This window comes from Lithobates pipiens, unplaced genomic scaffold (assembly GCF_037356315.1).
Source record: "Lithobates pipiens isolate NorthernLeopardFrog02 unplaced genomic scaffold, aLitPip1_a1.2 Scaffold_30, whole genome shotgun sequence".
NCBI classification, from domain to species: Eukaryota; Metazoa; Chordata; class Amphibia; order Anura; family Ranidae; genus Lithobates; species Lithobates pipiens.
Genome location: NW_027507791.1, coordinates 184,194,627 through 184,210,426, shown reverse-complemented (window position 1 = coordinate 184,210,426; position 15,800 = coordinate 184,194,627). Strand labels below are relative to the sequence as shown.

The 15,800-nt window shown below is 41.2% G+C and overlaps 1 protein-coding gene across 3 annotated transcripts in view; it reads right to left on the bottom strand.

Moving 5' to 3' along the window:
* Positions 1-15,800, bottom strand: part of LOC143943382 (receptor-interacting serine/threonine-protein kinase 3-like) — a 123,789-nt gene that overhangs the window by 29,615 nt on the left and 78,374 nt on the right. For 2 of the 3 annotated variants that reach the window (XM_077465116.1, XM_077465115.1), the window contains exons 5-6: positions 6,585-6,634; positions 2,941-3,102 (exon numbers count right to left, since the gene is read on the bottom strand). In XM_077465116.1, coding sequence (XP_077321242.1) covers positions 2,941-3,102; positions 6,585-6,634 — 212 coding nt within the window. The remainder of the gene's footprint in view (positions 1-2,940; positions 3,103-6,584; positions 6,635-15,800) is intronic. The other variant, XM_077465117.1, reaches the window with a different exon arrangement.

The window sequence follows — 15,800 nt, the reverse complement described above, 5'->3', positions numbered from 1 at the left end:
AGAAAAATCGAATAAACTAAATTTTAGTCATACATTGAGGGCAAAATTTATTCAGCCACATGTCTTTAGTAAAAAAAATGTCAATAAGCGTATATTTTTTGGTTTGCGCAAAAGTTATAGCGTCTACAAACTAGAGTACATTTTCTGGAATTTACACAGCTTTTAATTTATGACTGCCGATCTCATTTCTTGAGGTGCTAAAATGGCAGGGCAGTACAAATCCCCCCAAATGACCCCATTTTGGAAAGTAGACACCCCAAGGAAATTGCTGATGGGTATGTTGAGCCCATTGAATATTTATTTTTTTTGTCCTAAGGGATTGAATAATGACAAAAAAAAAAAAAAAAATTTTTTTTACAAAAAGTTGTCACTAAATGATATATTGCTCACACATGCCATGGTTATATGTGAAATGACACCCCAAAATACATTCTGCTGCTTCTCCCGAGTACGGGGATACCACATGTGTGGGACTTTTTGGGAGTCTAGTCGCGCACGGCACCCCGAAAACCAATCACCACCTTCAGGATTTCTAAGGGTGCAAATTTTTGATTTAACTCCTCACTACCTATCACAGTTTCGAAGGCCATAAAATGCCAAAATAGCACAAAACCCCCCCAAATGACCCCATTTTGGAAAGTAGACACCCCAAGCTATTTACTGAGAGGCATGTTGAGTCCATGGAATATTTTATATTTTGCCAAAAGTTGCGGGAATATTACAAACTTTTTTTTTTTTGCACAAAGTTGTCACTAAATGATATATTGCTCACACATGCTATGGGCAGAAGTCAAATTACACCCCAAAATAAATTCTGCTGCTTCTCCCGAGTACGGGGATACCACATGTGGGGGACTTTTTGGGAGCCTAGTTAACTAGCTACCTAGCGACACTGATGCAGCGTTCAGAAAAATTATCGCTTAGTGACACTGGCAAAAGGGGGTGAAAGGGTTAACTAGCGGAAATCAGGGGGTTAAAACCATTATTGGGTAGTATATCGGGGTACCTAGCGCTATAAAAACCTGGCGGTGAACCTAAAAAAATAACTAGCTACCTAGCGACTGTAGCGACACTAATGCAGCGATCAGAAAAACGATCGCTTAGTGACACTGGCAAAAGGGGGTGAAAGGGTTAACTAGCGGCAATCAGGGGGTTAAAAACATTATTGGGTAGTATATCGGGGTACCTAGCGATATAAAAACCTGGCGGTGAACCTAAAAAAATAACTAGCTACCTAGCGACACATGCAGCGATCAGAAAAATTATCGCTTAGTGACACTGGCAAAAGGGGGTGAAAGGGTTAACTAGCGGCAATCAGGGGGTTAAAAACATTATTGGGTAGTATATCGGGGTACCTAGCGCTATAAAAACCTGGCGGTGAACCTAAAAAAATAACTAGCTACCTAGCGACTGTAGCGACACTAATGCAGCGATCAGAAAAACGATCGCTTAGTGACACTGGCAAAAGGGGGTGAAAGGGTTAACTAGCGGCAATCAGGGGGTTAAAAACATTATTGGGTAGTATATCGGGGTACCTAGCGATATAAAAACCTGGCGGTGAACCTAAAAAAATAACTAGCTACCTAGCGACACTAGCGACACATGCAGCGATCAGAAAAATGATCGCTTAGTGACACTGGCAAAAGGGGGTGAAAGGGTTAACTCTAGGGGCAATCAGGGGGTTAAATCTTTATTGGGGGGTGATAGGGGGCTACCCTGGACCTAACACTAACTGTCCTGACAGTTTTTACTGTCACAACTGACACTGAATGCATTGATCAGTAAAGAAATGATCAATGCAATCAGTGACACTGTGACTGGGGGGGGGAGGGGGGCGGGGGGGGATCGGGGGGCGATCGGGGGGGGGGGGATCGGGGGGGGTTTGTGTGCCTGTGTGTACCTACATGTCAGTGTAGTGTTCGTGCACACTTACTTTTACTCTTCTCCTCGTAGTCCGGTCAAAAAGACCGCCCCGAGGAGAATGACATCACTTCCTCCTTCCTGTGTAAACAATACACAGGGGAGGAAGCTTCTCATTGGCCAGGAGCGATCCAGAGGGGGTGGCCGAAAACGAACGGCCATCCCCTCATCACGGATCGCTGCTGGACCGAATCGGACCGCCGTAACCAGCGGGAGGGGGTCCGATGGGACCCCCCACCCGCTGGAAGGCAATCACGTAGATGTACGTGATTCTGCCTGCCTGTGCCATTGTGCTGACGTACAATGGCAATACGGCGGTCCTGAAGTGGTTAATTCACACTGTGATTGACAACATTTATTTATGAAATTGTTTTTATTGAAGATTCTTTGCACTTAGCACTTTATTATTCTGGTTATTGATGAATTGTTTTATTTGTGTGTATATTTGGTTATCATTTCATTATCACTTGAGGATTTTAATAGCATTAGCACTTTGGTCACTGAGAAAGCGCCAAATTTATTTATTTTTAGATAAAAACAAACTGTGCAGCTTTGACTAAAGTTGGATAGTGCCCTTGGTATAGGTCAGAGTTCTCCAAATTTTCTAAACAAAGGACCAGTTTACAGTCCTTAAGACTTTTGGGGGCGGGGGGGGGGGGGGGGGGGTCAGACTATGGCCAATGGGTGTAGAAAAGACTATAGCAGTAATTTTGCTCTGGATATGGTATTTTGTCCAAATAAACTCAGTAGCATTTGGATGCTAGTTGGAGGAACTGTTTCATCACCCATATGCCCCACAGGGACATCATTCGCACAACTTTTATAAAATACATTTTGAGAAAGTAAAACCACTACCATATACAGTAATTTCAACTGTGTATTTAGCTGTTTGCCTAAGTTTAGCTTTAAGTGTACTGATTGCCCCATATTTTATTATTAACTCCTTTTTTCTTTGGCTGGACTAAGTAATAAAGGAAGGTAAAATAAGTCATGCATGAATGCATATTATGAAGTCCTTACCAACAAAGCTTGGTCGTTTATTGGACTCATGATGCCAACATTTCTCTATCATCTCTATGGCTTTTATCCCAGCGATCGTCTCAGCTTTGCATTGATCCAGATGTTTCATTAGGGGTCGCTTTTTATTAAGTACACAATTCTTAATTATAATTTCATTCCTAACTAAACACATAAAGACATTGAATAAATTAAAACATAAAAAAAAAAAAATGTTTTTTTTAGTTTCGGATAGATTCATTATGTTACTAATTTAGTTTCGTTAAGGAATTTGTTAAGTTTGGTTTTGTAATTTAAGTTTAGTTTTCCTTAAATTTCATTTAGTTTTCGTTAGAAAAGTAATAAATGAAATAAATTTTAACGAATTCCAACTTTTCAGAACGATTAGAATTTGGATTGGTCGAAAAACGATCGACCGATTTGTATTCTGTGTGAAGAAATAGCTGGTTGTTAAGCAGTGGGCCAGGAAGCTGGCCACCCGGGTCCTCAACAATCATGAGTCATCATCTGTCAGTGGGCTGACAGATGAATGTAAAGAAAAGAATGCTGTCAAATACCCAGCAATAGAAAAATGTAAAAAAAATTTTTTTTTCAAACTGGCGTGGGGGTCCACCCCATAATCCATAACAGACCCTTATCCGAGCATGCAGCCTGGCAGGTCAGGAAAGGGGGAGGTATGAGCGAGCACCCCCCTCCTTAACCATACCAGGCCATGCGCTCTCAACATGGGGGGGTGGGTGCTTTGGGGCGGTGGGGCTCTGCCCACCCCCACCCTAACGCACCTTGTCCCCATGTTGATGGGAATTCCTTCGACCGATCTTAATTTGAATCTTTGAAATTTGAAAAGTTGAAATTCGTTAAAAAAATGAATATAATACAATAAATATGCGATGCAATATGTGGGCAGGACCAAAAGACCCATATGGAAGCGCCTATGTGAACACATACAAAATATCTGCAGCGGCTTCCCAAAACATAGTGTTTCACACCATTTCTCAGAGGTTCATAACAAAGACCCCTCCCAACTTAGGTTCTGGGCTATTGATAGGTTTGACCCCCACTGGATATATATTTTATATTTTTATATTCTTTTATATACTTTTTCAATTCTTCATTTTTTTTTTAATCGTATTTAACAGTATTTCTTTGTGCTAATAATAATAATTTGTTTATGAATTTGGGATTTTTGATGGTCATATGGTCAATTTGGGATTTGCTGATCTTTATTCAGCTCCCCCCCCCCCCCCTCTATCTCTCTCTCTCTTTTTTTATTCCTGTTTTTTTGTCTCTCTCCCCTATTTTATCGTTTTTTTGCAGGTGATAATAATACATTTTTTATGATATAAATAAAAAAAAATGTCCTCATTATATTTTATACATTATTGGTTATATATTTTTTAGAATATTTTTTAGAATATTTTTTAATGATTAGATATAAATTACTACTCTGTATTTGGTATTTATATATAGTATTATGGCATGGTATTTCCTACATATATATTCCTATTTAGGATATGTGTCATTACTAATAATAAGCTGATATTCATGGCAGTTTCCTTGGTATCCAGCGGAGGGAGCTCTTAATATCTTTTATCTGAGCATTCATATTTTTATTTCATATTAGAGTTGTATTATAATTCTTTAAACTGTTTGTAATACAATGTATCTTTTACCTGGTTTGTTACATATTAATAAAGCTTTTGAGCCAGCGCAGAATGGAAGAATGATTACTTTTTACAGCTGTACGGCGGGGAGTGCGGAGCCACACACTCGTGCATATAAGTAGAAAGAGTCATGGGTCTCCTAGCAACCCTTTGAAAAAGTCACGTGTTGGTGACGCAACGCGTGAGGGAGAGGTGACCTGACAGCGCACGAGTGATTCTGGCAGAGCAGCGGCTGCAGGATCATGCAGTGATCTGACCATTCGTATTGCGCTTTCATTCTTCTGGACATGTGAGTGGCTCTCTATACTGATTCAGCGGTGTTTGTTGTTACAATACTGCGCAATGTTACCTTTCTTTTTTTTTTAAACGGACGGAACTACCGGATTGGAGGAAACAAGAACTATCTCCCACCTCTTTTTCTTGTGGCTTATTTCTACTGAAGGAGGATAAGTGTGGCGATCTTCCCTGGGATATCTTCATTGATCTGAATTTGCTTATGCACCCAGGACGAGTCCCCATCCCCCCCCCCCCCCCCCCTTAGCCCTTGTACACACGGTCGGAGATTCTGTCGGAATGTTTTCTATCGGAGCGTTTTGTCGGATATTCCGACTGTGTGTGGTTTGCATCGGACTGTTTCCGTTGAAACATCCGTCGGACCAACTTTTCCAACTTGCCGGAAATATTTTCCGACAAAATGCTCTGATCGGACATACTCCGATCATGTGTAGCCTACTCCGAAGGACAAGGTGCCACGCATGCTCAGATCAAAAACCTACACCAAAGCTATTGGCTACTAGCCTGAACGTAGTCCCGTCCTAACGAAATAACGTCATCACGTTATGTACAATCGGATTTTCCGACAACTTGGTCCGACCGTGTGTATGCAACATCACTTCCGGACCTCTTACGGAATTAATCCGTCAGAATAACTCTGATGGATTTGGTTGTCGGAATCTCCGACCATGTGTACAAGGGCTTAGTGTGATCCTCCATGGATAAGTACATTTTTACACATATTTGCATAATAATACTTCCTATCGATGCAAACTTTTTTTCCGGATGATTATTATAATTTTTACTATAATTATTGAAAATATTTTTTATATTATCTCTATTAACTCTTATTGGGCACACTGGTTGTGTTGCTCTGCACTATTTATCTATATTGTTTATTAATTTTAATATTTTTTATTTTTTTAAATACCTGGTGGGTATATGATCCTTATCACAATTTATTTTATTCACTTATCGCCCGTTATATTTTGGGATATCATTATTAATTTATGTTGGTGCTAGGTTGTGGATTTATTCACAATTCATTTATTTATTTATATATAATTATATAAATATACAATATTAGTATTACTATTTAAATAATTTTTTTTTCCTTTCACCTGTATCCCATTTTGATCACAGGGATATTAGGAGTGGATTACTTTGAGGAGGTTTTGTTCCTTCACTCCTTAACAAGATTAATACTAAGGATCTTTAGCCCCTTTTTTTTTTAGCACTTGGTACTTTTATCTAGCACTTTTCAATTATTTATTCTGCACTTTTGGTTGTTGTGGCCAGATTGCGGAAAGCACACCATATGTTGTACTTCTCATGGGATAATTTAATATAATATATTCCTTGATTTATATTATTTTTTGATATATTAGACACTTGGCACTTTATTATCGAAGATAGCGCAGCACTATCTATTGTATTATATTTATTTTTGGTTGGCTGGCTTGTTTTGAGTGTTTGCAGCTGTTTTCTCTTTCTTTATTTTATTTTATTTATTATTCTTTTTTGTACTTAATATTTCTCTATTCATTACTTGCGCTTGAGTATTTTTTCTTTTCTTTATTAAAAAATGAATTTTAACTTATTTCAACAAAATTTGTTACTATTTCATTCAGAATCAAAACAAAAAATTGTCTGAATTTGCTTTCGGAGCAAAATTAATTGTCTAAAAATTATGAAATGGCTTGGACATACCGGGATAAGGCTCACGACCTGACAATACTGACCAGGTTAGGATGCCAAAGCTGAAACACAACAGGAAAGATTCATTATAATTATCAGATGACCAGCATCATACTTACCTGTCCTCTAGAATTTTTTTTGCCGCCTCTGCAAAATCTATCCAGATGTATACATACATATACAGGTATACGTCACTACTGGACTATTATAGCATAGCCATTTAGAGCTTCTGAAATATGTCCAAAGCTCATCAATAAACATCAAGCATTTTAGTTGGCCTGCAGTAGTTAAAACGTATGCATAGACTAAACAGTTTTCTGCTTTTAGCTGAAGTAGAGAAGACTTTGAAGCGGTCAGTTTTTATTGTGACCCAAACTTAATTTACAGGTTGCTGCTCAAGGCTCCACCAGGTCCTCTAACTGTATGTACAACCGTTTGGAGTGCAGACAAGGACAGAGCTCATCCCAGCTCTGGGCATCTAAAGGAAAAGGTAACATTTCTAGAAGTTGCACATCTCTGTAAAACCCTGTAAGAAGGTGTATGAGAGCCTTGGCCTGGGGTCCAACCAGGCTACACCCCCCAATGCGTTTCACTCCGCCCACAGAGCTTAGTCAAATGACGGCTATCATACACCTTCTTATGTGGTTTTGCAGACGTGCGATTTCCAGGACTTTTACCTTTTCTATTAGTTGTTTGTTTTTATTGCTGTTTGTGTCTCCTCTGGGTAGATGGACCCTCTCTCTTTATGTCCTGATGAAAACTATCACTAAGTTAGAATAATAATAATAATAATAATAATAATGGGCAGTTCTAAATTATAGTTGTAACCAGGAGGGGAGTAAAAATCTTTTATTGGGGAAATCTGTTTGGAAGACAACAATCCTGCTGTGTCTCCAGGACAGGAAGTGAAGGAATATCTCTCCAACAGGGTAGTCAGTAAAAAATAAACTGACAGGGGTCTCAACCTATATTTATATAATTAGTCAGGTTGAAAAAAAAGAAACAAGTCCAACTACTTCAACCATGAGAAGAAAAAAATAGAAAACCACAACTTATTCAGAAAAGATAAAAAAAAACAAAAAACAATAAAGCATGATCCAATTTGATCAAGCAGGGCAGGGGGAAAAATACTTCCTGATCCCCCAAGAGGCAATTGGATATCCCCTTGAAATTGGTGTTATTACCTCTAAATGTTATTATCCAGTTATATTTTATGCATTTAGGAATGCACCCAGCTCTTTTTTTAAAACTACTGGGCTGGCCAGAGCTAGTTCTTGAGAGAGTCTATTCCACATTTTAACAGCTCATACTGTGAAGCTGAGGTCCTCCTCTTATCGGATTGGTTGCCCTTCTCTGCACTTTCTCTAGTACTCCCGATATATACTTTTTGTGAACTGGTGCCCAAAACTGAACTGCATATTCAAGAAGAGGTCTAACTACAGGAAGTCCCTGAGTTACGAACAGACTAGTGACTGTAGGTTTGTTCTTAAGTCGAATATGTTCGTAAGTCGGAAGCACATGCACAGAAAGGCAGAGATGTTGTTTTCTGATGTTCTGTCGAAAGTGCCTGCCTCCGAAAAGTGGCCGCGCATGCGCAGAATGGCAGACACGTCACACCGCCTCCCGTTTGTAAGTAGGAGTCATTCGCAAGTTGGGTCTTCGTAACTCGGGGACTGCCTGTAATGATTTGTACAAGGGCAAAATTATATATCTCTCTCTGGAGTACATACCTCTCTTAAGAAAGGATTTTGTCCCCTTTGGAAACCGCAGCTTGGCATAGTTACATAGTAGGTGAGGTCGAAAAAAGACACAAGTCCATCAAGTCCAAGCTATGTGTGTGATTATATGTCAGTATTACCTTGTATATCCCTGTGTGTTTTGGTCGTTCGGGTGCTTATATAATAATTTCTTGAAACTATTGATGCCCCCCGAAGGGAATTCCACATCCTTGTCGCTCTTACAGTAAAGAACCCTCTACGTAGTTTAAGGTTAAACCTCTTTTCTTCTAATGTTAATGAGTGGCCATGTGTGTTGTTAAACTCCCTTCCGAGAAAAAGTTTTATCCCTATTGTGGGGTCACCAGTACGGTATTTGTAAATTGAAATCATATACCCTCTCAGGCGTCTCTTCTCCAGAGAGAATAAGTTCAGTACTCGCAACCTTTCCTCATAACTAATATCCTCCAGACCCTTTATTAGTTTTGTTGCCCTTCTTTGTATTCGCTCCATTTCCAGTACATCCTCCCTGAGGACTGGTGCCCAGAACTGGACAGCATAATCTAAGTGCGGCCGGACCAGAGTCTTGTAGAGCGGGAGGATTATTGTTTTATCTCTGGAATTAACCTTTCTAATGCATGCCAATATTCTGTTTGCTTTGTTAGCAGAAGCTTGGCATTGTATGCCATTGCTTAGCTTATCATCTACTAGGACCTCCTGGTCCTTTTCCATCCTAGATTCCCCCCAGAGGTTCTCCGCCCAGTGTATAGATTGCATTCATATTTTTGCCACCCAAATGCATTATTTTACATTTTTCTACATTGAACCTCATTTAGGCCATGTAGTTGCCCACCCCATTAATTTGTTCAGATCTTTTTGCAAGTTTTCCACATCCTGCGGAGAAGTTATTGTCCTGCTTAGCTTAGGATCATCTGCAAATACAGAGATTGAACTGTTTATCCCATCCTCCAGGTCGTTTATGAACAAATTAAACAGGATTGGTCCCAGCATAGAATCCTGGGGGACCCCTGACCATTCCAAGTACTTCCCATTTATCACCACCCTCTGAACTCGCCCTTGTAGCCAGTTTTAAATACATGTACTCACCCTATGGTCCATGCCAACGGACCTTATTTTGTACAGAAAACATTTATGGGGAACTGTGTCAAATGCTTTTGCAAAATCCAGATACACCACATCTACGAGCCTTCTTTTATCTAGATGGCAACTCACCTCCTCATAGAATGTTAATGTTGGTTTGGCAAGAACGATTCTTCATGAATCCATGCTGATTACTGCTAATGATACCGTTCTTATTACTGAAATCTTGTATATAGTCCCTTATCATCCCCTCCAAGAGTTTACATACTATTGATGTTAGGCTAACTGGTCTGTAATACCCAGGGATGTATTTTGGGCCCTTTTTAAATATTGGTGCTACATTGGAGAAAAGCCAATCAGCTGGAACCATTCCAGTCAGTAGATGGTTAGTAAAAATTAGGAACAATGGTCTGACAATTACTTGACTGAACTCCCTAAGTACCCTGGGGTGTAAGCCATCTGGTCCCGGTGTTTTTTTAATGTTAAGTTTCCCTAATTCTAATTTTAATTCTGTCCTCTGTTAACCATGGAGGTGGTTCCTGTGATGACCTGTGCAGATACAGACACTGCCCTTTTGCATCATCCAGGAGGAAACTGCTCTGCATGTTTTCTGGGAGTGTCCCTTTGCACAGGGCCTGTTGAGGGCTCTGGGACCTGATCTCAAAGACTTTGTTCCACAGACTGCTATCACACACTTTGGTGTGTTGAACGGACTCTTTTGTGGAACTCATTCACAGGAGGACATTGATAGTGCCTGGCGGGTGCTGTGTTGCTTTAAGGACGCTGTTTGTTGTGCCAGAAAGCGCCTCATCCACCAGAGGGAGAGGATGTCCAGCGAGGACTGTCACAGACTGATTCACAGTCTTCTCAGAGACTATCACTTGATGGACTTTAATTAGGAAGAGGAGGTCTGAAGATCCCCCCACCACCACTATGTATCCTTTGGCAGTTCAATAAAGCTTCAGGCCTGTGAACTCTTTTTCCCCTCCCTACCCCACCTTCTCCACCCCCCCCCCCCATCACACATGTTGCTCATTGAAATGCAATGAAATTTGACTTTGACAATGACAGTATGACCTGTTTTTTCTGACATGTTTTCTGTAATGCTTTCAGGGTAATGCGGCGTCATGCATGATGTGATGTTTCAGGGTATTATTACTCTGCGCAAGATATCAGGAATCATACCGTAGGATGAATGTAATTTATTTGTATGCTTGGAACTGTATTGTTATGTAGTGTATTTATGCGCTGCGTCGCAGTACAGAGTGGAATGTACCCTGTTCAAAGTATTTGTTTTTTGTATATTTTCTTGCAAAATAAAGTATACATTTTCAATCAAAAAGGTGGTTCCTGTGATGTTTCATGAGGATAAACACTGCAGTTTTGCTTACTGAAGCCCCCTGATTCCCTTACGAAGACTGGGGAGAAGAATAAATGCAATACCTTCGCCATCTCTGCATCCTTTGTAACTAGATGTCCTTCCTCTGTCTTTATGGGGCAAATATGGTCTGTCCTTCCTTTTTACTGTTTACATACTGAAAGAATTTCTTCTCCTCCACTATGTGTCTTTCATGTTCTATCTTAGCCATCCTTACTGCCCTTACATTTCTTATTGCATTCTTTATAAAGTCTGAATGCTGATGATGATCCCTCAACCTTGTATTTTTTGAAGGCCTTCTCTTTTGCTTTTATATGCATTTTTACACTGGAGTTGAGCCATGCAGGACTTTTGTTCGCTCTTTTAAATTTATTACCGAATGGGATGCATTGGCTAATGCCCTTTGTTCCTAAGATTTTATCCCAATTTATGCCTTCTAGCAAGGTTCGCAATTTAGGGAAGTTGGCTCTTTTGAAATTCAGTGTCTTTGTATACCCCTTATGTTTCCTATTTGTGTGATTTATACTGAAGCCAATTGATCTGTGATTGCTGTTGCCTACATTGCCTCATATTTTCACATCCGTAGATCCAGTAATGCTTTATTTCTAGTTGGTGTGTCTACCATCTGACCCATAAAAATTGTCCTGCAAGACATTTAGGAACTGGCGAGCCTTAGATGAATGCGTGGTTCCCTTCGCCCAGTCTATGTCTGGATAATTTAAATCCCCAATCCATTATGATAACACTTCCCATTCTTGCTGCTAATCCAAATTGTGTTAGGAGATCTGTCTCCCCTTCCTCCTTCAGGTTAGGGGGTCTATAGCATACTCCCAGTATTATTTTCCCCTTAGCTTCATCCCTTTGGAGCTCTACACATAAGGATTCCACCTCCTCCCTAGCTCCCTTAGTAATGTCATCTCTCACATTCACTTGTACACTTTTTTACTCTCTCTATCCTTGCGAAAAAAGGGTATACCCTTGAATGGTTGCCAGCCAATCATGAAAGCTGTTGAACCAGGTCTCTGAAATTCCCACAAAATTCAAATCCTCCTCATACAACAGTATCTGTAGTTCACCCATCTTGTCCGCCAGGCTCCTGGCATTGGTGAACATGCCATGTAGTTTAGACCAGTCGCATATTATCCTCTTATTGGGTGTTCCAAAATTGCAACTAGGACTTGCTACTATAGTTACCTTGGGTTTATGTGCTTTGGTGAAGCTATCACTAATGCCCCCAATACGACCCTCTGGAATATGTTTCGCACTGTTTAAAAACCCATCGCCTAGTTTAAAAACCCCTCTAACTTTTTGGCCATCTTCATTCCCAACTGATCTGTACCCTCCTCATTTAGAAGCAGTCCATCCCTTCTATAATACTGGTTATCGACTGAGAAGTCGGCCCAGTCCTCCAGGAACCCAAACCCCTCCTTACTACACCAGCTCCTCAGCCACTTGTTTACTTCCCTAATCTCCCTCTGCCTTTCTGGGTTGGCTGTATGTACTGGTAGTATCCCGGAGAATACTACCTTGGAGGTCCTTTTAATCAATTTAGCTCCCAAGTCCCTAAAATCGTTCTTTAGGACACTCCATCTGCCTCTGAATTTGTCATTGGTGCCAACGTGCACCATGACAGCTGGGTCTTCCCCGGCCCCTCCCAGTAATCTGTCCACCAGATCCAAGATGCATTGCATGCTATTATTAAGCTTATGTTCTACCAGAACACCAAGATCCTTCTCCACCATTGATTCCCCCAGTTGTACTCCTCCTAGTATGTATGATGCATGCATAGTCTTGGCCACCAAGTGCAAACTTTACATTTATCAACATTAAACCTCTTTTGCCACATAGATGCCCTATTACACAGTGCATCCTGTAAGGACGTTATTCTACTACATAGCTTGCTCTCATCTGCAACTTTGAAATTGTACTTTTGATCCCAGACCCTATATCATTTATAAATAGGTTAAAAAGTAAGGATCCCAACATTGAACCTTGGGGTAAATCACACCTTAGACCATTCAGAGTATGAATCATTAGCCACTACTCTCTGACTATGGTCTTCATGCCATTTTTCTCTCCCTTTACAAACTGAATTTACTAAGCCTGTAGATCTTAATTTTCACATTAGCCTTGTGTGGAGAACTGTGTCCAAAGCTTTTGTAAAATACAAGTATACTATGTCCACAGCCACTCGTTTCTTTAAGTTTCCGCTTACTTTCTCATAAAAATAAATCAGATTTGTTTGAGAACCTTAATCTTTTCTAAATCCATGCTTGCTACCACTTAAAATATTGTTTTTGGCGAACACTCCTCTATGTGAACTTTTATTAACCACTTGCCGACCAGTGCACAACGATATACATCGGCACAATGGCATGGCTGTGCAAATGAGCATACAGGTACGTCCCCTTTAAGACGCGGCATTGTGGGGGCGAGCGCCCACTGCATGCTCCTTGATCAAGCCCACGGGTCCCATGGACTCAATGTCCGCCGGTGTCACGCGATCGTGTCATGGAGCGCCAGAACGGGGAAATGCAAACAAGGCATTTCCCTGTTCTGCCTTGTGACATGACAGAGATCTACTGCTCCCTGTCATCAGGAGCAGTGATCGCTGTCATGTCAGTGGTAGCCCATCCCCCCACAGTTAGAATCACACTCTAGGACACACTTAACCCCTTGATCGCCCCCTAGTGTTTAACCCCTTCCCTGCCAGTGTCATTTAAACAGCAATCAGTGCATTTTTATTGCACTGATCACTGTATAAATTACAATGGTCCCAAAATAGTGTCAACGTGTCCGATGTGTCCGCCATAATGTCGCAGTCACGATAAAAATCGCAGATTGCTGCCATTAATAATAAAAAAATAAGAATAAAAATGCCATAAATCTATCCCCTATTTTGTAGACGCTATAACTTTTGCGTAAACTAATCAATATACGCTTATTGCCTTTTTTTTGCCAAAAATATGTAGAAGAATACATATCAGCCTAAACTGAGAAAGACATTTGTTTTTTTATATATTTTTGGGGGATATTTATTATAGCGAAAAGTAAAAAATATTGTTTTTTTTTCAAAATGGTTGCTCTTTCTTTGTTTATAGTGCAAAAAAAATGCAGAGGTGATCAAATGCCACCAAAAGAAATCTCTATTTGTGGGGAAAAAAAGAATGTAAATTTTATTTGGGTGCAACATCGCACAACTGCGCAATTGTCAGTTAAAGCGACGCAGTACCGTATCGCAAAAACTGATCTGGTCAGGAAGGGGGTAAATTCTTCCGAGGCTGAAGTGGTTAAAGTGGTTCTAAAGGCAGGTTTTTTTTTACTTTAATGCATTTAAGGTAAAAATACTTTTGGGTGTAGTTCACCCCCAGCCCACTTTATACTTACCTGAGCCCCATATGGGTCCAAAGATGTGCATGAGAGCAGCGGCTCTCCCGGGCCTCTCTCTCACAGCAGTGGACCTATGAGAAGAGAGTGGGGGCAGGGCTGAGCCATGCTCTGTGTGTGAATTGACAATGTTGAGTCTTCTCGAGTGCCCTCATGACAAGAGGCTTGCTATTGGGGCACTCGGCATGGGGGAGGATTGGTAAGTAAGTATATTGGTAAGTATAAAATATTATTATTTTTTAATTACAACTTCTAGAATCACTTTAAACTCTCAAGTATATTCCTGTCTATAGAAGTTAAACTAACCGGTCTGTAGTATTTTGATAAAGACTTTAACCGCTTTTTAAATATATGCACCACATCGGCCTTACGCCAATCCAGTGATGCTATACCAGTCATTAACCACTACAATACAGGGCACTTTCTTGATCATACATCACGGGACACAGGAGCTTCATTACATAGTGGGTTATATAGGCACCTCTGGTGATTGGACACTGGTTGACCCCAATTTAGGAGAATTCCTCCCCTATATAACCCCTCCCACATGGGAGGCACCTCAGTTTTTTCACCAGTATCTATGGTGGTTGGTCACGTAAAACTTTAGCTCTATGCAGGTCCCTAAGGGCTACAACAAAACCGGATCCATACCTCGGGCCGATATTTGACTCCCAAGATGGTATGGTACCCGGGCCTCATCAGCCGAAGAAGCGAGGTTTAGCCTGTAAGTCCTCTCCTATTGGAAGACTGGGCTCTGGGAAAACCAGACTTGGTGTACTGTTTATACAGAGCGCACGAAAGTTTCTGGCAGAGTCTTTTACATGGTCCAGGTAGGAGGCTCTTCCGAGAAAGAGCCCCAGATAAACCTGAAGGTTGGCTAACACTACCCGCTGTGATGGGTGAAGGCTGGAATTTGTCTGTTTCAGCAATTCCTGCGGCGAGGACAGGTAAGGGAAGTAAATCCTATATACATATTTATGTGATGGATTTCTTCGTTTTGAGTAGTTGTATGTCTTAACTGGTTTCCACCACTAGAGGGAGTAAGAGCAGCCTGATGCATACTTACATGCCTTTCAATACACACGCTCAGTGAAGCCTGGTTCTCCAGCTGTCTCACGTCTCCATTGCAGGCCCTGCCACATCAAGGTAAACACAGGGGTCCCACGTAGTCTGGGGGTCCCACGCAGCTCCGGTGGGGTTCTCCTTCCCCTGGATTCCGCAGTCTTCGTGCGCGCGCCGGGCTCGTTTCCCGGCCTAATGGAGGAGGAGGGAGTGTGGTTGTGAGCCGTGCACGTCAGTGTGCACGGCGCTGTACTGCGCAGGCGCCAGGCGGCATATTTAAAAAGCCCAGAGCGTCAGGGGGCTGTAATTGGAGACACAGGAGCTGTGGGCAGTAAGCATCCGTGGGGATTGGATCCAGGCAAACCTTAGACACCTACTCAGCATCAGGTTGTGCAGTTTAAAGCGGGAGTCCACCGGGACTCCGCGTTTTTTTTTTTTTTTAAAGCCAGCAGCTACAAATACTGCAGCTGCTGACTTTTAAAATATTGACACTTACCTGTCCAGTGCGCCCGCGATGTCGGCACCCGAAGCCGATCTGTAGATCGTTTCTCGGGTGCTGCTGCCGCCATCTTGGGTATGGGAATC